This window comes from Sabethes cyaneus, chromosome 1 (genome assembly GCF_943734655.1).
Source record: "Sabethes cyaneus chromosome 1, idSabCyanKW18_F2, whole genome shotgun sequence".
NCBI classification, from domain to species: Eukaryota; Metazoa; Arthropoda; class Insecta; order Diptera; family Culicidae; genus Sabethes; species Sabethes cyaneus.
In genome coordinates this window covers 22,834,504-22,862,436 of record NC_071353.1, presented here as the reverse complement: position 1 = coordinate 22,862,436, position 27,933 = coordinate 22,834,504, and the positions used below count along the sequence as shown (strand labels likewise).

Sequence of the window (27,933 nt, the reverse complement as noted above, 5' to 3'; positions counted from 1 at the left end):
GCCTTCTTCTTTTTCAGGCCTCTTGCAACAGCACCGACCTGCTTGTTATACACATGTACACTATCGGCATAGTCCGCTTCGTCTTAGTAAGGAGTAGGTGGCCACCACGCTGGGTCGAGCTCTCTGAACTCGTCTCCTTGCTTTCAGACAGCTACTGGGGAGGTCGATGAACTGCTCGTTCCACCAATAAGCTGGTCACCGTGGGATCTCTGGCATTGATGCGAAACAACACAATTAATTTTGGCATTGATGTGATGCTATGCAACATGCCCTCACTAACGTGTTCGTAAGCCCTTCCACGGTCCGATTTAAGGTTTGTCGTCTTCCATTTTCGCTCACACTTTTCTTTACTCTCTCAATTAGTGAACTAAATCTCGCTTTTCTGTACTGTACTCTTTGACCTCAGACAAGATAATGGCTCTGACTATCTTTTCTCTTATCGACCTATGACTCTTTGCTCCAAGCACTCCACCATCACACGAGAGATGATATCTTACCTCATTATCGCCACTCTCAGTCCACGCTAGTTTTCCATTTGTCGCATCGAGAAAAGCTGCTCGCAATAGGGTGTACCAACTATATAATGAATGAATTATTTCTCAAATGTCTCCACCTAGGAGAATCTTAGGTTCCAAATCTTGTAACCTGCATAACTTAGGTACTTACTTTGAGCTTTTTCATTCGCTTTTTCATGCCAAACGAACGTTCATCACTAAGGGCTGTGGCATCCCTAATAAGCCCTGTTTTTATGATTATAGATTTTTATAGATAACCTCTGTTACGTTGTACCCTACGAATGTACCTCATGAATTCTCTTATTTTGGATGATAGACGGCCTAATAAAATCAATGCGCCTGAGCATGACTGCCTAAGACTCGAAATAAATTACAAATACTATTTACTATGCTACTGTCCCCTCGTAATCTATATACTTTTATTGTATAAATCACCACAGGGTTTTGCACTTTTTAGATTTGAGTTACATAGCATCTCATAACAGAGTGGTTCGCCACAAGTGATCAATAAATAAAACGAGATATTCTAGTTGTATATTTTTCCAGGAAAATGATTACATGAATAGGTTTATCGGTATAGTGTCTGTACATAGGGCGTTTATGTATATAAAACCTAGTCATACCGCACACGAATGGCTGTTTTCTGTTCGTTCTTATCATAACAGATACATGGTTCATCGAAGCTGCTGATACGGTGGGATACTAAGAAACGAGCATTTAGTATCCACCATACCCAGCACTTCACCTCACAGTTAGTGATAATGAAAGGACACTACCTTGAGATAAAATTTACAACAGTTTTGACAATAAAACTTTACGCTAAAAGCAACTATATACAAAAGTTCGTGTTCAGAATGAGGTAGAGTTTCTATATGTATGTCCTCTTTCGGTCCGGGGACGGGCAATTACTTCCCTATCGAGGCAACCTTCTCCATCGCCTTCAACACGGTATCTTCGTTGGCCAGGAACCGTATACCACCGACCATTTTCATGTTCTCGTCAAAGTCGAAGATGAACGGAATACTGTTGGGTAGGTTGAATTTCATAATGTCCGCATCTGAAATTTCTATAGTTCGTTAAGTGTTCATAACCAACGGGGATATATTAAAACAGGAAGACCCAGATTAGCCATTTGTTGTAGATTCAGTTTGCCAAAAGCAATACAAGCACCAATTGGAGAAGAAAAATAGAAATATAAATGAATTATTAATAACCACCACCAAATGAAATAGTTTTTTTGTGAAATTATTGAACACGTTTCCACCCACTTAACGTTCGATTCCTACCTTTAATATGTTTCACTAATCCGCGTAGGCTGGTTCCGTGGGCCACGACCAGGACCTTCTTTCCAGCGCGTACCTCGGGAATGATGGTATCGGTCCACTCGGGCACCACCCGCTGCATTGTCGTTTCGAGTGTTTCCGTTTGCGGAAAGTCAGCCTCGTTGATGTGGCGCAAGTTCGGGTTGTTCCGAATAGCACTGTAGTATGGATTGTTTGCTTCGATCGGTGGCGGTGGAACGTTAAAGCTTCGTCGCCAAATCTGCACCTGCGGTTCACCGTAGATATCCGCCATCTGCCGCTTGTTGAACCCGGTCAGGGCACCGTAGTGCCGTTCGTTCAACCGCCAAAGCTTGTGAACCGGTATGTGGGTAAGATTCAACTCCTTCAAAATAACCTCCAACGTCTGGTTGGCCCGTCGCAGGCAGGAGGTGAACGCCACGTCGAAGGATATGTTTTCACGTTTCAATGCTGCTGCGGACACTTCCAGGGCGTCCCATTCACCTTTTACGGAGAGAGAGAAAGAAAGATTAGGTCATAGCTGACAAAGGTGTACAAACAAATGATTTGCCTCAGTGGACAAACATCCAAATGACGTATCAATAGATGCAAACAACCCAAGAATGGAAATGGCGTATGCTAAATCAGTTGTTGTTGTGGGAGTTGTGCACAGACTATAGATTACAAAAGCGACAAGGCTCTCAAAGCCGCCAAATTTTGAACCAAAACGGAGAGTACCATCACAAGTCAAGGTAACTCTCCGTTTTGATTCAAAATTTAGCGGTTTTTGAGTGCCTTGTTGCCTCTGTAACCTACAGTCTCTGTAGAGTTGTGGCATGCTGGTATTTATACCACATCACAGGATTTTTGCCTGGAATGTGGTATGTTTGTTGTTTATACATTATTTGAGTAGTTGCCGGTACCGTTTAACTGGTATAGAAAAAATTACAGAAGTTTTGGCTTCTAGCTTCCCGTCAAAACTGCAAAAACGATATGCGAGTCAGTCGCGCAGGATAGAGAATCTTGGAATATCACATTGGCGATCTACTGTCAAATTGAACGTACGGTGTTTTTGAGGTGAAAAATATGAAATACATTTCATAGTGCGATATATAAGAGAATGGAGAATGGTTCGGATTTGTGTTGATTTTCGGAGGATTTGGGCTGGGCAATGGTGCAAAAGGGGATCATCTTTTTGCTGTTTTTTGAGCATATCCAACCCTTCAGTTGCCCTGGTCGAAGGGTAGGCATGGATGTACATGTAGCTTGAGCCGACGAAAGACCATGTCCAACGTATATTAAAGCTGAGCCGGGAAAAGGTTATGACCAATGTATATTCCGGTTGATCCGGCTAAAGGCCATGACCAACGTACATTAAGATTGGCCCGGAAAAAGCCTATGGCCAATGTGTATTGAAGTTGAACCGGGAAAAGACTATGGCCAACGCAAATAAGCATTGAGCGAGGGAAAGTTTTTGGTAAAACCATATTGAGGTTGAGTTGGGAAAAACCCATGGCAAACACTTGCTAGGGTTGAGTCGGGAAAAGAAAACGTTAAAACGTTGGAAAGCTAGAATATCATGACCACTCGAATATGCGTGTCATAACAACGATTTTATGATGAGTAGTAATTTCTATTTTAGATGGTCACATTACAAAACGGAGAACGATTTCCCTACATGTAATGTATGAAAGTTAACGAATTTGAATGTAACAAAATAGAAAAAATTGATGACTGCACCAACAATGTGAATAATCTGTAATTGACCTGAAATAATATCAATGTTGAATTGTACATTTTATGGGGGAGGATGTGGTATCTTAGTATTTACACCATATTAGAGAATTTGCCTGGAATGAGTAATATACGTTATTTACGCATTATTTGGGTAGCTGCGAAACATCAAAACAGGGAGCGAATTTTGTTTTTTTTTTGGCAGGACAGTCAATCAGCAAAGCAAAACGACACCTTTATCTTTTCTATGTCCGACGTTTCGATGTATTTGACATCTTTTTCAAGGGGTTAGGACCCGAAAAAAACTAAATTTGTGAATCTCCAACAGTCGATAACCCCAAGTCTAGAACCGGGAGCTATATCGAGAGCTGTCAAAAAGAAACTTCATCGCCGTATGAAACGTCGGCACTGGGAACGCGTTGTTGCGGATGCTTGCAATATGTTGTATGTCACATTGTGTGGCAAAAAAGTGGAAGCGGAATGTTTTAATAAAACAAACGGAAAGTTTACTTAAACAATCGATCACCAGTAACTAGTTAACAAAACTGTTGATAAGATAACACTCAGCGTTGGTTATGGGAATGAAAACGATGATGATAAGCTGACTATGGAGGAGCATTTCGAAAGGAGGCTTCAGTAGCTCCAGCTCCAACGATTACGGCTGAATTTTCAAAAAACTGCAAAACGAATTCACTTGCTTCAAGCGTGAAAGGTTCAAGGGCAGTATTTGACAGTCTTTTTCGATGTTCCGAACATGGTTCGGTCGAACTACGTTAATAGATTCCAAGAGGGCGTACTTGAGTTCCTGGCGATTTTGTTACTAAGATCCTTAGATGGAAGACTGTACATTTAATGTGTAAAGACTGTATTCGATTCCAATTATGTTGGATACACAAAACAGGCTGTTGTTTTTTTCTTTAGGATCGATTAGCTACAAACTTTCTGGAAATTTTCTATCAACCACACACAATTCTAGTTTATTTTTGATTATTTTTGGGCTTTTATGAAGGTTTTTCTTCATGATAGTCCAAAATTTCTCAATAGAGCGAAGTTCCGGAGTGTTTGGAGGGTTATCCTCCTTTGGTGCGAAAACACAGCAGTTTTGTTTTTGTACTGGTCTAAGACAGGCCGCAATAGTGGCTAGATACCAAATATGTCCAACACAGTGTCAGGTCTTTGTGAGGTATCAATAGAACATATATCGGGCCTTTGAAAGGTATCAGGGAGCTAAAAATAGAGAAAATCATGCATACCGCATTCACAATAATAAGTCCGACATCACCCATTCTTAAATTGATGAAGAAAAACCCAGATCCCAGAACTATATCCGCAACGAGTTTTAAAAAACTCTCCGTTGCATGGAAATCAACCAACACGGTGAATTTACGGAAACCGCACTGCACTGTGTAGTGACGTTAATTGAGAAATTACTCAAATCTCGAGTAAATTTTCAAATAGACCTAAGTTCTCTTCGCGTCTCCACTCTTCCGCTTTTTACGGCGATCCTAATGCATTTTAACACATCAGCTTTGCATAAAACGGTTGCCGGAGTCACTAGTTAGCTAAATGTGTTGAAAATTTCCTTTTGTATGCATTTATGTAGCCGTGAAAGACGGAAGAGAGGAGACGCGAAGAGAATCTCTCATTGTTACTTAGGTCTATTTGAAAATTTACCCGAGAAATATTAAAATACGGCACATTGTGCTTTGCTTGATATTGAAGAAGCATATGACTAAACGCCCTTCGTTTCAATTAATACGGCTCTCTTTTAAATCGACCTCACCAGAATGAGCTAGATTCAAGCAATGCTTTCGAGCAGAGAAACCACAGTATCATTGAAAGATACGTCGGTCACGATTTTAAGACTGTCCCAGTGCCCAGTAGTCCAAAAGGGCGAGAAGTGTAACTTTTTTCCTAGTATCTTTTGCATTCATTTTTATCATTTACGATCTTCAGTACTTTTGTTCGTATGAATATCCCCCTTAATCTAAAACTGTCAAAAGTTAGTCATCGCTTACTATAATGAAAATAAAAAAATAACTTTTTTGTGTTAGGAAATATAGACATAGTTTCTTCGGTAAAGTTGTAAATATTGTAAAAACAAGCAACTTTGCCGAAGAAAAAAAAATATATCTTTGTCGAGTGCTGAACTATATGGCATATTCTTCAAAACTTCTTTAAAAATTGGTTTTTCATGCTTAACTTTTGTTAGTTGCATTTTACAGGAATACAATGTTCTAGGAAATTTTCGAAACTCTCAAAATACACGTTTTTGCAGAGGACCACAAATCTCTTGGACCTTTACTTGCTGAGTTATCGCATACTCAAGCTATAAATTTATGAAATCAGCGATTTATCTTAAAGCTTAAGTCGAGTACTCCAAATTTGTAAGGGTTCTGCTTGTCCTCAATCACCCAAATGAGATACCTTTTATGTGTTTCGCGTTCGCGAAAAGCTCGATCGTTCATTTTTTTGCGTTTGTAGATAGACACATGGTTTCTTCGGCAAAGTTATAGAAAATATAAAGATAAACAATTTTGCTAAAGAAATAACATTTCTTACCCTTATTCTGCGAGGCGAGTGACGTGACTATGTTGCAGTCACCGCGAATCAGGTGACAATTGTCACCTAGGTGACTCGCCTTGTCACTTAGGTGACAAGGGTTTCTTACCTAGGTGACACGATTGTCACTTAGGTGACTCGACTGTCGTATTGAGTCATATTGAGTCACTCGCAGAATAAGGGTATCTATCTACATCGAGTGCAGAGCTGCAGAGCATTTTCTTGGGAATTCATTAAAAATAAGTTTCTCATATTTAGCGTATGTTGGTTGCATTTTACAAGAGTATATGGTCCTAAGCGATTATTGAAAGATTCAAAACACATGTTTTTGCAGAAGGTTGCAAATCTCTGTGACCTTTCTTTACAAAGTTATCGCTTATTTAAGTTTTATTTTTCCTTAACTTCACGAGCCAAAAGCGATAACTTTCTAAGGAAAGGTCCTAGAGATTTGCAATCTTCTGCAAAAACGTGTATTTTGAGTCCTTCAAGAATCTCCTAGAACCATATAGTCCTGTAAAATGAACTAATTTTTAAAGAAGTTTTAAAGAATATGCCATATAGTTCAGCACTGGATAAAGATAGAAATTTTATTTTTTCAGTAAAGTTGCTTGTTTTTACATTATTTACAAATTTGCCGAAGAAACTATGTCTATATTTCCTAACACAAGAAAGTTATTTTTTTATTTTTATTATAGTAAGCGATGACGAACTTTCGCCAGTTTTAGATTAAGGGGGATATTCATACGAACAAAAGTGCTGAAGACCATAAATGATAAAATTAATGCAAAAGACACTAGCAAAAAAGTTCCGCTTTCTGCCCTTTTGAACCACTGTGCAGTGGCTTTTCAACCCAATGCCTTTCTGGCAAACAAAAAAGACGTCGCTGCTTTATTTGCACAGGGCCTCGCACGCACACCGGCTCTGTTTACAGGTCACCTCAGTATTCTAAAAACTATTAGCATTAATCCCCTTGTTATCAATAATGAGCACAGGATGGCGAAAAAATACCATTTTAATCTAATATTTCGTGTATTTGAACCCATGTGTGGCCCCGATCTCCGCTCAGGCTCAATTTTTTTCTACACATATGAATCAAGAATCAAGACAATCAAGTGGGATCAGAAGTAACTAGCCCAGGAAAAATTAAAAATATTAAAATTATTAAAAATATCAGCACCTTTATGAAACATAATGCAAAACTAGTTATTCCCTAATATTTTAGTAAGTCTATCATACGTGATCAATCAAAGTGAGCTGAGATCTATTTAAATGCTTTTTATCATTAAAGAAGTTCTTCCAGCCAAATTTCCTACGTTTTTTCGTGCGACGAAGAAGAAAATGACGACTAATCGTTTTAATTTCCGTCATTCATAAATGAAAATAACTCACGCAAGCCATTGTCGTTATTCTACAGCCGGGAAAACTTGCATGGCCTGCAGAAATTTTGCAGAATAACATTTGTCATGCCGTCCTACACAAATACATGCGCGTTAGCTTCGTAAACATTGTTGTGATTTTTAGTTCGGACGATGAAAAATTTTGATGGACGGATTTTAAAACGGTACGACGAATTTAAGAAATAAAGTCAATTGCGTAATTTCAATAATATGCTTTAATAATCGCTTTTCAGTGATTTCAAAGTTCACGGATCGGAAGGTAAGTGTGTTTTAGTCAAATCAGCACAAGAATTTTTGGAGTATTCATTAAATCCATCCAACAAATGATGAAAATTAGAATGGCTTTACTTACTACGTCACTTATAGTCAATTAGGAAACACTAAACTTTTGTTGTCCGCTGTTTCTTCTATGACGACGCTGTTCGCGTCGTGTGCGGTTCTCTTCTGTTTTGACTATAAATATTGTTTAATCTGATGATGGCTGAGTAAAAACAGTAAGCCGAAACGTAGTTTAAAAAAGTTATAAATTTGAATTTTCACCGAGAAACATCAACCCGGAAGCCACAAAATAAACCCTATTTATTCATTCTTCTAACAACATTCTTCTAATAACAAAGAGTAGAATTACTAAGAAAAGTTTCATCCTCTTTGCTTTAAAAAAGCCTGGTACCTCTTTTAAAGCATTTCGATAATCATAAAGTTGTTGGTCTAAAGTTCCATTATACAAAAACGAACTTCGAATGACAGCAAAGCAGTAATGTTTAATTTTGTACTTTAAAACCAACAATCCACTTCATTTTCCACATCTCCGGCAAATCTAAAAATATGTAGATTAGTATTAACGCAATGTGTTTAACTGTTTTCATTTATTTTCCACTATCAAGGACCGAGTAACCGACTTAGGTTTTAACTGAAGTATATTATGACTAAAATTTAATTCCCAGATAGCAAACCGTGGTCTCAAATTAAAATGCAATAGAACACCAGCTAGTCTCAAAGAAGCTTAATTCATTTTTTTTCACATTTTTTCCCGATGGCAAAACGTTCCCATGCTTGTAAGTTTTGTTTACGAAGCAGAGTCTAACTTTCAATCGCAAGCAACTGAGACTCATATGTTACGGTTCGTTTGACAACCCAAACAGCAGCGGTTGCGTGATCTAATTACAGTAACAAATATAGCACTGTCGAATTTAAACCCGCTTCTTGAATCGTAACAGAGAGACTGACTCATTAACGAACTGCTTGCTACTGTAAAGCAATGTCAGGGAAAAAATCAAATATCAACAAAATAAAAACATAGTCGATCGAAACTGGTACAAGGTGTAATACATTATTCATGCAACCAAATAAAACGGAAATTTTCGACGAAATTCCTTTGAAATGAAAAGATACGAAAAGCACTTACCTTCTTCACTGAGACCCACATCGTGCCAACCGCAGAAGAGATTCATCTTGTTCCATTCACTTTCGCCGTGACGAACGAAAACGACACTATATTTTCTCTCCATCACTGGTCAATGCGGTTCAATGGACAGTAAGTAATTAATCGTTTTCTTGGTAGATATCGACGATCACTTGTTTTGCACTTGTTTTCAAAAAAAGCACTACTCACTGGTCCGCTCAGCTATTCAACATTTTATCGACCATTCCGGCAAACATCTGCAAACGAAAGTAGCAAAGTCTCTATCAAGTGCATTTATCTGGACACCAAAAAAGCGTACGTTTTATACGGCAAAAGTAGCTAGAACAGAACAAGTTTCAGCTTCACTTGCGTGTTCGTTTGCTCCAAGCGGTCGACTGAATGTAGCTCGCTAGAATCGAGTGCCTATAAAAACAGACAGCGTCTTATGTTTACCAACATCGTACTGACTACTGATTAAAGTCGCCTACTTCGCTTCTGCTCAAGCTTACGGGTGCGGTGAAGCAACTCAGAGGCAGCGAGGTGGCGTCGGATATTACATATTTGTTGGCAGTACGTTGGTAGGTAGGTACTAGCACAGATTAAAAGACACGATAAATTGAACATCCTGTTGAATGTATGTACATGTAAATACCTAAATGCTATCTACCGGGGGAATGGCACTAGAAAAACAAACGATCGTTAAAAAAATAAGTGGACTCTGATCGCCCGATCATCCGTCAGGGCAGAATCAGAGTACCACAGACGAGTAGTCGTTTTTCGATCAAACTAGTAAAATCACGTGTTACACAGCATTTAGTTCACTACAGATTTAGAGCTGCTTGAAGAATGTGCAAAGCGGTGAAATCTATGGGTAATACCTTATTAGGTTACAAGTTTATTTCTATGTAATACATTTTAGCGATAAGTACTAATTCATGAGGCCAGCTTCTTCGCTTAAAGATTGGCCTTCGCTTATCTTCGCTAGTGGTAGAATATTCGAAATGATGGAATTCAAATAGTGCTCGCTCCTATAGAACTCACTACTTGCAAGCTGATAAAGTACGGTGCTCTTTGCTCAAGCTCAACTCGTATGTCATTAATGTAGGTCAGAAATAATGATGTGATGAGATGCCAGAGAGCCGTCGGAAATCGATTGAGGTGCTTCTTATTGCTGCTTGTCTACAATCGCAAAATGAAGTGCTCAACTCGTCAATATAACGTGATAAATTTGTCGTTCAAATTGTCTTTATAAAAACGGCAATTATAGCATTATGTAATCCTACCAGCAATAAGAAATGCTTGTGATTTTACACTTGCGAATTTCAAATATTTGATTATTGAGAATGGTACAAGAAATTTCCCGAAACAACTGGTTGCTCTTTGCACTGTTCCAGAAAACTTGAAAGGTATTCTGGAATTTTATCATTGTTCAAATGTAAGCTTTTCCAATAATAGAAAAATATTTGGCAAATATTAAGCAGAAATACACAGTCGAAAAGACTAACGGTACGAACACTCTAACCACTCAGTAGTATGGTATGAGCTTTTTCTTTTAAAATGAAATATTTTTAACAATTAGATAAATGACCATGCGTTAGAAAACGCAAAGAGTGAGCGAAGTAGTCTGTCTTCTAAATGCACATCAAATACGACCAATCTGAGACATAGAAGCTAGCTCAATGAAAGGTTGATTGTTTTCGTTTTCTTCTTCTACTTGTTTTTCATACGGAAAATTTAATTCATGAAATCAAACATGCTCGGATTTTTGACGGGTTTAAAACTTTATCGCACTTAAATACTTCCCCTTACTTGCTTACTTAATCAGCTCCAGGCCGTAGTTTCCTCAGCTGTACGAAGAAGTCGTCTCTATTCCACTCGGTCCATGGCCGCAATTCGCCAGCCACGTAGGGTGCGTAGGGTCCGCAGATCACCTTCCACTTGATCGATCCATCTTGCTCGCTGTGCGTCTCGCCCTCTCGTTCCAGTCGGATCGTTATTGAGAACTTTTTTAACCGGGCTGTCGTCCGACATCCTCACGACGTGCCCAGCCCATCGCAGGCGACCGATTTTTGCGATGTGAGCGATGGGTAATTCCCTGAGCAGCTGATGCAATTCATGGTTCATTCGTCTCCTCCACGTTCCGTCTTTCATCTGCACTCCACCGTAGATGGTGCGCAACACCTTCCGTTCGAAAACACTAAGGGGGCGCATTGGTCCTCCATGAGCATAGTCCATGCCTCATGACCGTAAAGGACTACCGGTCTAATCAGCGTCTTGTAGATTGTTAACTTCGTGCGGTGGTGAATTTTGTTCGATCGCAGCGTCCTACGGAGTCCAAAGTAGGCACGATTTCTTGCCATAATGCGTCTTTGTATTTTTCTGCTGGTGTTGTTATCTGCGGTAATCAGTGAGCCCAGATACACGAACTCTTCTACCACCTCGATTTTATCACCGTCTAAATGAATCCGGGGGGAGATCAGCATTCGCTTCTCTAAAACCTCTTCCTTTCATGTATTTTGTTTTCGATACTGGTGTTGTTTTCGACGAGCTCTACTGCGCTCGACCTCGTGGTACCAGCCGGGATACGAGCAACCTTGGGGGAGATCGGGTAACCAACCACGGTGGAAGCAGGCTTTGCAAGCCGCCACCAGGAAACAAACTAAAGCACGGAACGAAGAACAAGAAAATTCAGACTAGAACAATCGGAACAGACCCACGCAACCAAAAAGGACTATGGGTCGGAAACTCGGGACGTGGAACTGCCGATATCTCAAGTTCCAAGGGAGCACCCGAGTGCTCTCCGACGTATTGAAGAGCCGCAAATTCGACGTCTTAGCGCTGCAGGACGTATCCTGGAAGAACTCAACGGTACATACATTTTGAGATGGACATATCATCGACCAGAGCTGCGGCAACACACACGAGCTGGGTACAGCTTTCATAGTGATGGATGAGATGCAGAAACGGGTGATTAGGTGGTGGCCAATCAATCCTCGGATGTGCAGGTCGAGAATCAAGGGCCGGTTCTTCAGTATAAGCATCATCAACGTGCACAGCCCTCACCTCAGAAGTACTGATGACGACAAGGATGAATCTTACGCGCAATTGGAAAGTGAATACGACCGCTGCCCAAAACATGATATCAAGATCATCATCGGGGATTTCAACGCTCAGGTCGGTCAGGAGGAGGAACACAAACCGGTGATTAAAGGGTTCAGTGCACACCAGCTGACCAATGAAATGGGCCTAAGACTTATCGACTTTGCCGCCTCCAAGAACACGGCCGTGCACAGAATCCTACACAAGTACACCTGGGGGTCACCAAATCAGACAGAATCACAGATCGATCACGTTTTGATCGACTGTCGGCACTTATCAGACATCATTGACGTCAGATCCTATCGCTAGCGCTAACGTTGACTCGGACCACTACCTAGTGATGGTTAAGATACGCCCAAAACTCTCCGTTCTGAAGAACATTCGGTACCGACACCAGCTTCGGTTAGATCTCGCGCGGATTAAGCAGCTAGATGTCGTCATTCGAAGCTACGTTGCCGGAAGAGGACGGAAGCTGTACGAAGCCCTCTCGAAGACTGTTGGAAGACCAATAAAACTGCCATCAGCAGTGTAGCGTAAAGCTCCATCGGGTATGTGGCACGGAATCGGCGGAACAATTGGATTGACGGTGAATGTAGGAGGGTAATGGAGAACGGAGAGGAGAACGTTGCGCGGGCGGCCAAATTTCGCAGTGCCACACGTCAGAACAAGGAAAGACACAAACAGAAGAAGATGCAGCGAAACCAAATCTTTCGGGAGAAAGAGCGCTACCTGGAAGAACAGAAATATGCAGAATTGGAGCGGCTGTATCGTTCTCAAGAAACACGAAAGTCTACAGGCAGTAAGGCAGTATTCTGACGGGCGATCGTGAGGTGACCGATAGATTGAAGCAGCACTTCGATGAACATCTGAATGACACCCAGGCGGAGAACCATGGCGGCAAGGAAAGCGATTTCGACGGTGCAACGAACGGGGAAGAGGTGGCAGCACAAACGATAGGTGAAGTTAAGGAGGCCGACTAATTGTTAGAATTTGGGACACGGAACAGCTGGCGGAGTGGAAAGATGGGGTTATCTGTCCTATCTATAAAAAGGGCGACAAGTTGGACTGTGAAAACTATCGAGCGATCACCATTCTCAATGCCGCCTATAAAATGCGGGCTGTCTCAAGTCATTTTCCGCCGACTATCACCAATTGCGAACAGATTTGTGGGAACTTATCAAGCCGGCCTGGTTGAAGGTCGGTCTACAATAGATCAAATATTTACACTGCAGCAGATCCTCCAAAAGGGCCGTGAATACAGAGTTCCCACGCCCCATTTGTTCGTTGACTTCAAAGCCGCATATGATACCATCGACCAGAAAAGGGTACGAAAAATCATGGACGAGACAGCATCCCCAGGAAGCTCATCAAATTCATCCAATCTACGATCTATGCTGTGTTCGGGTTTCGGGTGGATTGTCAAGTTCCTTTGAATGGCACAGAGGGCTTCGTCAAGGTGATGGTCTCTCATGTCTGCTGTTCAACATAACGCTACAAGGTGTTATGAACCGAGCGGATATCAACACGCGGGGCACGATATTCAATAAATTCATCTGCTTCGCCGATGACATGGATATTACCAGCATAACATTTGCGGCGGTGGCTGAACAGTACACCAGACTAAAGTGCAAATCAGAAAAAAATGGGTTAAAGATAAATACGTCTGAAACAAAGTACATGCTGGCCAGCGGAACCGAGGCCGAACGATGCCGCTTGGGCAGTCGTATATTGATCGACGGCGATGAGTTTGAGGTATTCGACGAATTTGTCTACCTTAGCTCACTGGTAACGTCGGACAATGATCCCGGCCGCGAGCTTCGGAGGCTTATTATCAGTGGAAGTCGTGCCTATTATAGACTTCACAAGCAATTGCGGTCGAGCAGACTAAGTCCCCGTACAAAGTGCACCCTGCACAAGACGGTTATTAGACCGGTTGTTCTCTACGGGCATGAAACATGGACAATGCTCGGAGTTTTCGAACGACGACTGCTAAGAACGATCGTCGCGGCGGCGTACAGGAGAAGGGAGTATGGAAACGGAAGATGAACCATGAACTCACACAGCTCTATGGCGAATCCAGTATCCAAAAGGTAGCTAAAACTGGACGGATACGATGGGCAGGGCATGTTGCAAGAATGCCGGAGAACTACCCTGCAAAAATGGCGTTTGCCTCAATTCCGATAGGAACAAGACGACCGCAGCGCAGCGAGCAAGATGGTTAGACCAGGTGGAGCGAGATGTAGCGGAGAGTATGCGGTGTCCAAGAAATTGGAGAGCGGTAGCCCACAACAGAGTTAATTGGAGAAACCTTGTTCAACAGGTTTTGTCTTAGAACGGCAAGCCACCTGAGTAAGTAAGTAGAACCGGATTCGAGCCCACTTCTCCTGTCAGGGCCTGTGGATTGCAGATATTGATTAACCTTTAAAGTACAGCGGACCAGATAAAAAAGCGACTCCACAACCCCTTTATTAAACGTGCGACTCTGCCAACACAGGCGGGTTATTTTTAGACACAACTTGTTCCTCTTCCTCCTTCTATTGTAGTCAAACTAATGGATAAGAAGTTTAATCTAACTCGTTTTACCAACGGGAGGACGAAACTGTACAGGCACTTGCTAGTTACCAGGAACTGGATCAACCTTGTGTTTTGTCACGTGCACGTTACATCACTAAGTACTCGGAATTACAAAACTATTTCGTTTGTTGTCATATTAAATGTTCAGGACCACATTGGTCACACCCGGACACGTTCTGGAAACGATCCTATAAACTGCACACGCCGCTATAAGCTTGAAATAACAAATTACAAATAAAAGCAGAAACGGCTAGGAAGAGATTTCAGTCAAAGCAGTTCAAAGAAAAGCTTAAATACAAATCAAATGGATGATACCTACATTTTATTTAAATCTAAACTTTGAAAATTCGAAGAAATTACACAATTTAACCTTCATTTTTGACATCATTACACTCCTTCACCGTCAGGTTCTCCCAGAATATAATTTTTTTATAATCTATTGCTGGCCGAATAACGTTCAACAAAGCTGCAAAGCATGCTGTAACTGTTTTGCGTTTATTCTTGCACGTTCTTGTGCAAGTTAACCCTTTATAAGGCCGTGGCAACTACGCGTAGAATTAACACAAACTTCAGCGACACATAATGTTAACATTCGGTAGAACCCATTTATATTCTTTTTGTTGAGAAAATTGCTGAAAAACTTGAAAAAATTGGTGGCAATATAGTTGCCACTACCCGTCTAGCGCAAAACGTTGGTGGCAGTGTGTTTGCCGCAGCCCGTTAAGCCCAAAAACATGTTCTCGAATATTGGTTCCACGTTTTTGAATAAATCCGCATAACCTATCACAAAACGCCGTAAACTGAACATTACCATCCAAAAAGTTTCCAATTTAATGGTTTTTCTACGAATTTAAGCCAAATTTACTGTTGACACTCAAAAACCAAGATTTGTTTTCATAAAAGTGGTTCGTAAATTACCATTTTTACAAATTCAGCGATTTAAAAACATTGAGAATGTTGCCAAAGGCTATCAGAACATATTGAGTACATAATATGCTAAAACGATATTGTTAGAAAAGCAAAAACAATATTTTTCGTTGGTGGCAATATAGTTGCCACTGCCTTATAAACGGTTAAGGTGCGTTTAAACTGGGCAATTTTTTGGCAACATGTGGAATGCAACATGCGGTATGCGACATGTAGCTAGTTGTTGGTCAATGTTGGTTCTGTTGCCACCTGAATGTTCGGGATACGTTGCCATGTTGCTTGGAAACATCGGGGAACAGTTTGGAAAAATTGCATGCCACATGTGGCCAATCTAAACGCACCTTTACTTTCAGTTGCACGTTTTTCTACGTGTGACTTCCATTTATGGGCTTAGGTAGGGTCTTGTTCTTGTTTTTGCACGTGTGGCTGATATCGATTTATGGGCTTAGACAGCCTAACAACCACCACAATTTCGCGAATTTCAATCAACTTTTGGCAAATTTTGTCAATTATTATTGTTTATTGAAGCATCATTTACTAACTCTGATTTAATTAATCTCAATCTATAAAATAAGTTGTGCATAGCTTACATTTCAATCTCATTCAACTGTCTAATATCTGATAAGCAAGCACCACACTAGATTAGCCCTTACTGCATCGCTTTTCGTGAGGGTATTTGAATAATATTAGGAAAGAATGTAGTTTCCTTCAACTCACTCCATCATTTTCAATCACACTCACTCATCACACTCAAAAATATTACAATTTCTCACATTTAAAACAAAAATGTGACCATCAGGTTGTATCGGGTTAAAGAATAAAAAGAATCTCAAAAACGCGATAGGGTTTGCTTTGAACAAAATCTGTTGGGTAAGGATTAACATGAATCAATCCTACTACGCCAAATAGGGACAAATTGCAAAGCCTTTTGTTTAATGAAAGGTACGGCGCCGCCAGCTCATATTATGGGATTTCGTTGTAGAATTAAGCTATAATAAAATGCGCAATACTAGACAAACATTGCATTGACTGACTCATTGTGCTGCTACGTGCGGTACCGCCGCATCCGCACGGATTCTATTATGTTTATCCTGTCAGAAGATAAGGCAAGAAAAATAGAACGTTTACGAGTTCGGTAGACTGTCTGCTCTCATGAGATAACGAGCCACTTGGTAGCCACTGCACTGCTATGTCGCAAATCGGGAAATTGTCAGGAAAAAAATGTTCCTCTTAGTTTCATTCCAGTTCGATCTAGATATTTGCCAGCGATACTTTCGTTCGACAAGCTGCCTATATATGTATTAACGTAAGTTTTGTCGTCCATGAGAGCGCATCTTTCGTACTTCGCAAGAACGTCATCGGTACAACTTCCGGGCACGGTTCCTTTTTGGCAGTTTGCTGTGGTTTTACAGGTTACACAATATCTACGTGTCATACGACCTGAGAGAAAAGTAGGGTTCGAATTCGGTTATAATTGGCTCCCATTATAGCTTGGTTCAATCTACAGATCTCCCAGCCTGATAAAAAGAGGACGAACTACGACCCTAGTAAGCGTTGCTTCAATGATCTTCCCTTATCTAATTTTCCGCTCGTTCCGCTTTACGTCTTGTTCCACTCTGTTGAATACTATAAACACATTTGATATCATCACTTTCTTCTACCGTTCCCTCCGTCTATTGGAAAGACTACTGTTACCAACAAAAATAGTTGGAAAGTTTTTCATAGTGGAGGCCAAAATTCGTGGCCAACAAGAGCAAAAAGCAAAGCCTTATAAACGTCTTTATAAGACTTGACCCTTCTTTATCGACAGACTTGATAGCCAGTTGTTAGATTACAGGACAATTACGGGGTTAGTTCAACGATCCTAGTGACTCTAGCAGCACCGCCCAACCAAGATTCGAACATACGACGACTGGCTTGTTAGACCAGCATCGTACCTCAAAGCAAACTGGGCGGGGCCAGCAAAAACAAAAAATATCTTAAAATACTCACTCTCACATTTTCGAAATACGATCACAAAATTGCAAAATTTTCAGGCATATTTTTACTTAATTCAGGGATTCATTCTCAGTCTTCTCACCGAAATTTTATAGGTAGCAACAAAATGTACAATTCTGAAGGTCATCTAGGTGACGTTGGTCATCTAAATGACTGTACAAATGAAGAGCCCTATTCACAGAGTCACCGCGCCTTTTTTTGGTTGATAGCACAATTTGCAATTCTGATTCACCTAGGTGATATCCTAATATAGGCATATTCCTAGTGTGTAGTAATTGTTATTCTGGTAAAATCTAGAAAACCCAACTTCAACTAAGTTAAAATCTTTGACATTTTTAAACCAAAAAATACTCCTAAAAATAAATTATCAGCAATTTCCGAATTATCAATCAGATTGCAGATAAACTCACGTCAAATGCCAATCGACAAGCTTTTTTTTCACTGGAAATGTTGTAAACTTACTTAGCTAATTAGATGCCTCTAAGTAAAGTATTTGCCCCTGAAGAGCAATTTGTTACAATAGTTACTTTGCAACAAGAAATCACCATATGCCAAGTAAATCACCGCTGTTCGTGCCGATGACCTGAAGCTATTTTGAAGGTCAGTCGAATGCAATGTACGTACTGCTTAGTATCGGAAGCACAAAATGTACGTTCACAAATATCTCAGCACACGTGTTATCTCACAGATAACGAAGGCTACCATGGAAGTATCGAAGAAGCAACACCATTCCTATACTTTCAATATTATTTCTACCAATAGATTCAATTCATTAGATAGACGGATTAACATACTACAACCGGTAAGCGCCAGTTGAATGTCCAAGGCTATTGAGAATATTTTAATTTTATTTTTCTTAAACTGTATGTTGTCAGATTCCATTCTTGTCTATAAAACGTACCGCTTGAATAAATTAATTCAATGTTATTGCTACTCACGATTCTCCCGAAGGTATGCTCTGGAATGTGCAGCCAAAACAACAAACAAGACACAGAAAACTACTGCGTAGCAGCACAACACTCCGTCTGCAATCCAAGCGTATAGCGGCACTATTTTCTAGCTCAAACTAAATCGATAGTGCAGTCAAAATCAAAATAGTAGCTTTTTCTCAGAAGCAAAAACTCCACAGACCTAACACTGTTTGTCGTCAGAAGAAAACTGACAGTCAGTGGTAGTCGATAAGTTAGGAAAAATTGACTTTTCCCTACACCGCACACAACTAACCCAGCAAAACAGTCACTCAAAACGTAGCACTCGACTCGGACTCGGGGCGTCTGCAGCGCAGAGCGCACATGCTTCAGAAGCTTCAGAAGCTGTTGTTGATGTTGATGATGATGGTGATTCACCGCGCAGCCGAAGAATCAAAAACATTCCCCGCCTCGTTGCTCGCCACTCCATTCCTCGTTGCTTCTGAGAAACCATTCACCAGCACCACACCTCAACCACAATAAAGCGCAACCATTCTCAGTACGGTACGATAGGTACCGCTACGGAAGGAAGGCTTCCAGTCCAGCAACAGAACTGGTGGCGATGGCGATCCAAAACAAATCGCTCTCTTGCTCTCTCGCCCGTAGCGTATAAATGCTACTATTCATTCGAATAGGTACGCGCTAGTGGTAGTCTGATGATTTTGAAATCATTTACGATAGCATCCGAGCAGAGGGGCTGCCGATACTTTTGTTAATCGAAAAATCCTCTGGATTGTTTTAGTTTTCTTACAAAAATTGGCTATTTTTGATATAGTCAAGTCTCATTATTATTGTACAAACGCTAGACGATTTGCGAGAAACACCTTTCGGTACCTTCGGTTACATAACTCAAAAAGGGCTTCATGGGCAATGGATTCGTTCTATATTTGGTTGATGTTAAATCAGACCGGACCCAGTCGTAAAATTTAAAAGAATAAGTTAATGGCAGCAAACGATTCGGAATTTCCTAAGGTAGGGTATGTTGCTGCTTCGTCGTAATTGCCTATTCCCGTTCTATACAACACAAATTATTAAAAATGTCAGCATTTTTATAACACACAATGCGAAACTAGTTATTCCCTAATATTTTAGTTTGTCGTCTATCATACGCGATCAATCAAAGTGAACTGAAATCGATTTAAATGCTTTTTATCATTAAAGAAGTCCTACCAGCCAAATTTCCAACGTTTTTTCGTGCGACGAAGAATAAACTATCGACTAATCGTTTTAATTTCCGTCATTCATAAATGAAAATAACTCACGCAAGGCGTTGTCGTTATTCTACAGCCAGGAAAACTTGCCTGACCTGTAGAAATTTTACAAAATAACATTTATCATGCCGTCCTACACAAATACATGCGCGTTAGCTTCGTAAACATTGTTGTGATTTTTAGTTCGGACCATGGGCGTAGCGACGCCCCCCGTAGCGTTTTGCGCAGGGCAAAGCAAATTTGATGTCCTGCTTGAATACGCCGCTTGTTGTATCTATGATCAGGTGCGACGGAATTTATTACTGGATTCTCCGTGAAATAAATAGCTTGTTAAATGAAAGAAAATTAGAACAATGTAACGTCCGTATTAATAGAATTTTGTTGTCCGAGATACTTTAGCTGCGTAATATAGATAGTCAAGTACGGTCACGCGTTGTTTTATTTTGCCGAAAATTTTGTCTTTGACGGACAGGGCTGAGACCATAGTTGATCCATCTCGCCTGCCGAAAATTTGTCCCGTTTCGCCTTCCATTGCAAGCTGATACTATTTGTCTTCTAGCCCGCTGGATGAGATACTGGGTATTGTTATTTCGTCTACTGCTGCTGCTTTGTTCATATTTGTGCTGTCCGTAATTGAGGAGCACTCATCTACCACTTTTGATTCGTCGCCGTCAACGATTACCGTCCGCGAAAAAGGCACATTCGTCTCGTTTGAGCTTCTGTCATTCATGTATTTGGTCTTCGACGCGTTTATTTTAGGCCCAATCCTCCTAGCCTCCGCTTTTAGTTTAACGCATATGGCCTCTGTCGTGGCAAAGTTTCTGGTTTTAATATCAAAGCCACCTTCATAGCCAAGAAGTTTGCTACCTTTACTGAAAATTAAATCACTCGGTTCGAAATCTTCGAAATTTTGTTAAAAGAAGAACACTCAATTTCAACAAAAATAGCTTTTAACTGAAAATAATTCCACTTTTCCTGAATAAACTCCTTACAGTTAGGCTATATTACGGTTAGGCCGCGGTGGTGGCGGTACGTTCCGGGTACCAACAGAGTATCGGAGAACGGATTTCAAGAATGATTCTGAAGCTTTAGGTCAATACCTAAATTGTTACGTAACGGTTCTTGAAAATTCGAAAACTTATCAAAATGGCGGCAATTTTTCCAAAAGAAATGTGCTTTTTCAACGAAAATCACCAATTGAAAATTGAAAAATTGAGATACATCAAAAAACGGCTACGTAACCATTTAGATAATTCATTTTTAGAAGCTGGAACAAAACATTTCAGCCAAATCAGATCACTAGATTCTGAGATACACGTATTGCCAGCTAGAAAACATGGTATCGAGAAAAACGCGTTTAAAGTTTCGTACTACGATGCACTTGCCTTGAGGTAACCTTACAGTTTTTGCCGAAACTTTTCAACAAGATCAGATATCAAAAAATCTTCTTGGCATTACATTTCTGAAGGTATAATCCTCTCGAAAATGTAAAAAAAATAAATTCGATTTTTCAGACTTTTTTTATGACTTGGTTCGGTCTAACTTAATACCGACCATTTCAGCCTCGGCAAGGTTCTATAGACCAAATTAAGACGACGTCACGGCTGGTAAACGGCTGGGTAATGCGTGCCATCGGTGCCTTGCACATTGGGCATAAAATAGACCCCACAGTGGTCCTCAGCCTCTTACCCAGCAACTCCTACCCCTACCCCCTCGTGGTACTAGCCGGGATACGAGCAACCTCGGTGGAGATCGGGTAACCAACCCCTGTGGAAGCCAAGGTCGTATGCTGACAGAGGAGGAGGGCTTCTTCGAGCTACGTTGGCCCTCCGGCGATACTGTGGGGTTGGTTGCGGGCTTTGCAAGCCTGAATCACTAAAAAAAAATCAAAGCAATGTACTCCGTAAGTAATAATAATAACTCTAATCGGAACAATCGGCAAAGACCCAGGCGACCAAAACGGACCATTGGAAATTAGGAACATGGAACTGTCGGTCTCTAAATTTCCTCGGAAGTACCCACGTGCTTTCCAAAGAAGTTGTAACATGTGACCATGTCCCATAGTAAAGTAAATACATCGAAAATTGTATTTGTGTTGCATATCAGGAGGTAGGAAAAACAATTGTTAGTTTTTAAGATGAAATTCCCGATCGAGACGCCGCGGTTGCCAATGGCTGTAACACACGGGTCGACCGAGAGCAGAGGAGATGCGTAACGCTGGGGAGTCCTGCCTAAGCCTGCGAGAGGGCGTTGCTAGCCGATTGTAAGGAGTGGGGGCTTTTTGTTCGGTTAGTCGAAGCGATCGGACGTGTCTCCGCTGTTCTGCTATGCTTCGAAGTGCCACGCGGTTACCTTTTCGGTCGTAAAGTGTGGTTGAGAAGCCTGCTATAGTTATATCGCGGAGTGCCGTGCGTGGACGCAAGATAAACTCGTTAGAAGGTTATATAATCATAATCATCCCGTGAAAAAGTTAAATTGGAAGTGTTTAACCCCCCCCCCCCCCCCCCCCCCTACCTTCGATCCGTCATTCCGGACGAGGTACGTGGAAGTCCTGTACAGTGAAATGAGCCTCCGTACGCCGTGTGGCCATGTAGTGCGCGACGGTTAAATCCCCCCCCCATCCGAGTGTCCATAAGCAAAGCATCTGTTTATCTTCCGGTGTGCCAATTGGGATTAATCCACGAATGTAAGCCGTATACGCCACGTGGTTGGGAATTATGTACCAGCGCAAAGTGAAATCCTCTCGTCGACGTGCTGCTTCAAAGTGTGAGCCGTTAACAAACGTCCAAAGGCACCGACAAGCGTCCTCCCGTCGAGCGGCGATCCGGTGCTATTATAGATGCGCCTCCGAAAGTCATCCTCCCATAGTTCTACGGTCACGTATTTAGCCAAACCGTCAAACGCGCGTCCAGGGAAAGCAACGATCGTTAAAATCGGTGAGATAGGCCGCCCCCTGGGATTCAATGGTAAGTCTTCATGCTCGAATCAAGCCGATAAGTGAACCTTTTACTTACAAAGTGAAGAGCCCCAAGTTCGACATTGTAGCGCTGCAGGAGGTATGCTGAAAAGGAACGATGGAACGTACGTATAGAGATGGTCATACCATCTACCAGAGCTGCGGCAATACACACGAACTGGGCACCGCTTTTATAGTGATGGGCGAGATCCAGAATCGGTCGATTGGGTGGTGGCCGATCAACTCCCGAATGTGCAGATTAAGAATCAAGGGCCGATTCTTTATTAGCATAATTAACGTGCACAGCCCTCACCTCGGAAGTACCGACGATGACAAAGACGAATTTTACGCGCAGCTGGAGCGTGAATACGACCGCTGCCCAAGACATGATGTCAAAATTGTCATCGGCGACTGTAATGGTCAGGTTGGTTAGGAGGAGGAACTCAAACCGATGAATGGACGATTCAACGCACACTCGCAAACGAACGAGAACGGCCTAAGACTTGTCGACTTCGCCACTTTCAGGAACATGGCCATACGTAGCACCTTCTTCCAGCATAATCTCTACCATCAGCCAGACATAATCACAATCGCGCTGCCGGAAGAAGTGAGTGAGAAGTGAGAATGAGGAAGTGTTGGAAACAGTCATGAAAACAGCCATTAACAGCGTAGCGGAGAACGTTCTAGGCCGTGTGGCACCGAATCGACGTAACGAATGGTTTGACGGGGAATGCCAGCAGATATTGGCTGAGAAGAACGCAGTGCGAATACAAATGCTGCATAAAGCCCCCCGTCAGAATGTGGAGCGATACAAACAGAAGCGGAGACAGCAAACCCGACTTTTCCCGAAGGAGAAAAAGCGCCACCACGAGAAGAAGGAGCACAAAGGACTCGAGCAGTTGTACCACTTTCACGACACACGGAAGTTCTATCAGAGACTCAATAATCTCGCAAAGGCTTTGTGTCGCGGGCCGAAATGAGATCTTGACTGTCGACCGTGCGGTGACCGGAAGGTACAAGCAGCACTACGATGAACACCTGAATGGCGTGCAGGCGGAAGACCATGATAGCAGAGGAAGTTACCACATTGGTGTGGAAGAAAGATGGACCTCCCCCATTGACAAGCGAAGTTAAAGAAGCCATCCAGCCGCTGAATAATAACAAAGCAGCGGGAAAGGATGACATTGGAGCGGAACTTGCTAAAATGGGCCCGGAAAAGTTGGCAGGTTGTCTGCATCAACTGATTGTCAAGATTTGGGATACGAAACGACTACCGGAGGAGTGTAAAGACGGGGTTATCTGCCCTACCTACAAGAAAGTCCCCAAGTCATCTTCCATCGACTATCGCCAATAGCCAATAGATTTGTGGGAAGTTACCAGGCCGGCTTCATGGCGGGTCGGTCTACAACGGACCAAATCTTCACCCTGCGGCAGATCCTCCAGTAGTGCCGCGAATTCCGAGTCCCCACACATAACCTGTTCATCGATTTCAAAGCCGCATGTGATAGCGTAAACCGACAAGATCTAAGGAAAATTTTGGACGAAAACGGCTTTCCGGGTATGCTTATTGGACTTATCATAGCTACGATGGATGTGATCCAGCGCTATATGAGAATGTCGGGTGGATTGTCGGAGCCATTCGAATCTCGCAGGGGACTTTGACAAGGAGATTGTCTTTCCTGCCTGCTATCCAACATTGCGCTTGAATGTGTTATAAGACGAGCTGTGGTAGAAATGCGGGGCTCGATTTTCAATAAATCCAGTCAATTTATCTGCTTTGCTGACGACGTGGATGCTGTCGGCAGAACATTTGAGGCGGTGGAAGATCAGTACACCAGACTAAAACGCAGAGCAGAGAAGACTGGATTGAATAAGATAAACACGTCTAAAACGAAGTACAGGGCCCGCATGGGCAGTACCGTGGTAATCGACGGAGATGAGTTCGAGGTAGTCGACGAGTTCGTATACCTTGGCTCACTGGCAACAGAGGACAATACCAGCCGTGAGAATAAAAGACGTATTAACAGCGGAAGTCGGGCCTACTACGGACTCCACAAACACTTGCGGTCGAACAATTTGAGCCCCCGTACAAAGTGCACACTGTACAAAACGCTAATTAGACCGGTTGTCCTCTACGAAACGTGGAGACTGCTAGAAGAGGACCTACGAGCACTCGGAGTTTTCGAAAGGCAGGTGCTAAGAACCATCTTTGGCGGAGTGCAAGAAAACGATGTATGTATGGAGGCGAAGAATGAAACACGAGCTCGCGCGTTTCTACGGGAAAGTGGTTAATGCTGGACGGATACGTTGGGCAGGACATGTTGCTAGAATACCGGACCACTATCCTGCAAAAATGGTTCCAGTAGGAACAAGACGAAGAGGGGCACAGCGAGCGAGGTCCTGGAAGCTGTACACGATGATGTTAACGAAGCACTTGATGATTGCTTGATGATGGACGATAAAGCCTAGGTTAAAGCAGACTTCAATTACCCTCCCGGGTAAGAGTTTTATGCGGTAGCAGGAAGAGGAAAGGTGGCAGACATTTTCAAGCATATAAAACTGTAGAATTTCGTTAAGAAATGTCTGGTTCGGTAGGCTATCTGTACCTCCGGCTTAAAACAACATTTTCATTGCAACCGAGACCGTCAGCCGGGAAGTTTATGTGAACGAGTGTCTGGAAAAACATGAAGTAACATGATTGTTCAGTGTTTTTGGTCGGATTTGGCATCACTAATAGAAGTTATTAGTGATGAAATCGAGCTGTTCGCCTAAGAAATAAAAAGGTACTTCAGGCGTTTCGGTCAAACCGAATTTTTCAGTTGGACCATCTTGCTTGCGAAGAGCCTTGGTATTTTCGAACGAACGTATAAAACCGGAAACTTAAAAAGCGCTGAATTTGATCGTTTTTCGGTCTCTTCTTTTGCATCTTTTGGTCATACTTTGACCACTCTTTGGTCATTTATGTCACTTTTTATCACTTGTTAGTTATTTGTATTGTGCTCTATTTTGGGTCTATTTTTATGATTTTTTTGTGTTCTTTTAATCTTATTCTGGTTTTTCCTCCTTTTGGTTGCTTTTTAATAACCACTGAATGAACTGTTGAGCATTTGACAATCATTTTTGGCAGTTTTAGTTTTGGAATTTAGCTAATTTTAAGGCATTTTTGATTACTTTTTAGTCACGTGATCTTTGTATCTTTTTTAAATTGATTTTTGATTACTGTTTAATTTCTTTTGACCAATGTTTAGTTACTGTTTTAATCATTTATGCGATCTTTTTTATCTATTTTTAATTTTGTCTCGATAGTCTTACTTTTTTACCTTTTGGCTTCTTGGGTGACCTTTTGATTACTTTAATTTTAATTTTTAATCACGTTAATAAACATCTTTAATAACTTCCGGTTAAAATTTCGAAACTTGATAGGTTAATTTCAGTGGAAATAACATCATTTGGTGTATCCTATAAGGACCGATTAATGGATGATTTATAGACCTTGTTCTAGTTTGACATTCGGACTGAAACAACTCATATAGGAAATAAGTTTTATGATTTCTTCCGATTTAATTACCACACATTCTAAGACTTAACATAATTCCCGCAAAAACAATCAATACCAGCCATACACCAGCCGATGCTGGCCGGTCACCAATCGTTCCACAATGGTGCAGCAACTGTGGTGAATCTGTATAACCTGCAAACTACTTCGGTGTCATACAGCTCCAGGTTACTTCTGGCCCTTGTATTCTCTCATGTGGGAAACAACCCAGACCGGATAGGCCAGCACACCGCAGAAGATGAAAAGTCCATGGACGCATTTTTCCTACAAAACGCAAACACAACCATGTTACGTAATGAACTTTGACTGCGGATAGTTTTATCAAAACAAGTGATACTCAAATTTACTGCCCGGTTAAATCCCTAAACGGACAATCGGAACATCATGACGGGGGTTGGTAACCAAAAAAAACTTACCCCGAACGAAACTCGCACTTGGGGGAGTCCTCCGGTTACCGAACCAATGGCTCGCTGCTGCATGAAAAATGGTCGGGCCACGGCAGCCAATCGCGGTACGTTGTTCATTTTATTAGTAGGATGAGAATTCCGAGATAATGCTGTAACGATAAGTATAATTAAAGTTCTGGAAAGCAGTATAATTCGTAGAAGTAAAAATTTACTTACATCAAAAACTCTCCCTCGTTAAAGCACCAGCGAAGAAAAATATGGCGATGAAAAATTTAGCAAATTTGACAGCTGTCTTTTTATGCGATGTTATTTGAAGGAGATATCCAAGATATCGTTTGAAAATTACGTAATACACGTGACTTCTGTGAACTCGCCCACCAAGATTCTCACCCGAAAGAAATGAAAGATTTCAATTTCAAACTTGAAATCTTTCATTTTGTAGGGCAGTAAAACATGGTGGGCGAGATCCGCGTTTATAATAGCAGTGTGAATTCACCCACCATGAATTAACCACCAAAACTGACAATTTTTGCACAGCGGCACACATATAAGATAGCGCCTGAAATGGCTAGCACTAGAACTAAAGTTGTGAAGGCACCCACCAAAATTAAAAATAAAATAAATATTCATGTTTACTGCAGTACAGACAGTGGATTACTAAACCAAAAAAAAATCAAATCAAAAACTAGCTAAATAAAAAAATAAGGTAAGAAACAAATTGCTGCAAAAGCATTATCCTATATGTATAATATTATGAGTACAATTTTAGGGATACCTATTTGACTCCAGCCAGGCAAATCAGAGAGTATTTAAGTTGGTCGACCCAAAGCATTATGTTAAAGGACTATAAAATAAAGGACAATAAACTAAATCAAATAAACAATAAAATAAAAACTAATTAAAATGAGGTAAGGTACAAATAGCTTATATTAATCATTTTAGGGATATTCAACCAACGTGCGCTTAATATGAAAGCAAATATATTTCGGAAAACCTAGCCATGAGAAAAGTTAAACTGAAATAGCTAGCTAGGAGCACCTAAAAGTCTAGACAAATGAGAAAATTTTATGATTCTCGGCTCAACACGCTCTAAATAACTAAAAAAGCACTCGAAGAAATATTGAAGACACCATATTCTTGATACTTAAGTCGCACATGGTGGATTATTCGTGACTGCCTACACTAAAACAAGAATCATGGTAATTGTTACCATATTAGAGGGTAAAATTAAGGGGACACACCAGTGAATTTTTGCAGAAAAGATTTCTGTTTAGCTTAAGCAGTGTTCTGGTCAAAATTACTATGCGTTACTTTCGGCGTTACCCCGATACCCGATGGTTTTTGTTT

The 27,933-nt window shown here is 41.3% G+C and overlaps 1 protein-coding gene and 1 long non-coding RNA gene across 3 annotated transcripts; both read right to left on the bottom strand.

Moving 5' to 3' along the window:
* Window positions 1-1,018: 1,018 nt before the first annotated feature.
* Window positions 1,019-18,863, bottom strand: LOC128742033 (2,3-bisphosphoglycerate-dependent phosphoglycerate mutase-like). Of its 2 annotated transcripts, none has more exons than XM_053838216.1 (4): window positions 18,427-18,863; window positions 8,894-9,147; window positions 1,802-2,299; window positions 1,019-1,572 (listed from the first exon to the last, which is right to left on the bottom strand). In XM_053838216.1, the coding sequence occupies exons 2-4, from the start codon at window positions 8,994-8,996 to the stop codon at window positions 1,421-1,423; spliced, it is 753 nt and encodes a 250-aa protein (XP_053694191.1). In that variant the 5' UTR covers window positions 8,997-9,147; window positions 18,427-18,863; the 3' UTR covers window positions 1,019-1,420. The 2 variants fall into 2 exon arrangements, with proteins under 2 accessions (XP_053694191.1, XP_053694198.1); XM_053838223.1 differs by lacking the exon at window positions 18,427-18,863 and adding an exon at window positions 9,210-9,258.
* A 7,303-nt stretch (window positions 18,864-26,166) lies between these two features.
* On the bottom strand, window positions 26,167-26,901 carry LOC128732659 (uncharacterized). Its single transcript, XR_008411827.1, has 3 exons — window positions 26,803-26,901; window positions 26,596-26,735; window positions 26,167-26,443 (listed from the first exon to the last, which is right to left on the bottom strand). It is a non-coding gene; the product is annotated as an uncharacterized LOC128732659 (long non-coding RNA).
* Window positions 26,902-27,933: the final 1,032 nt, after the last annotated feature.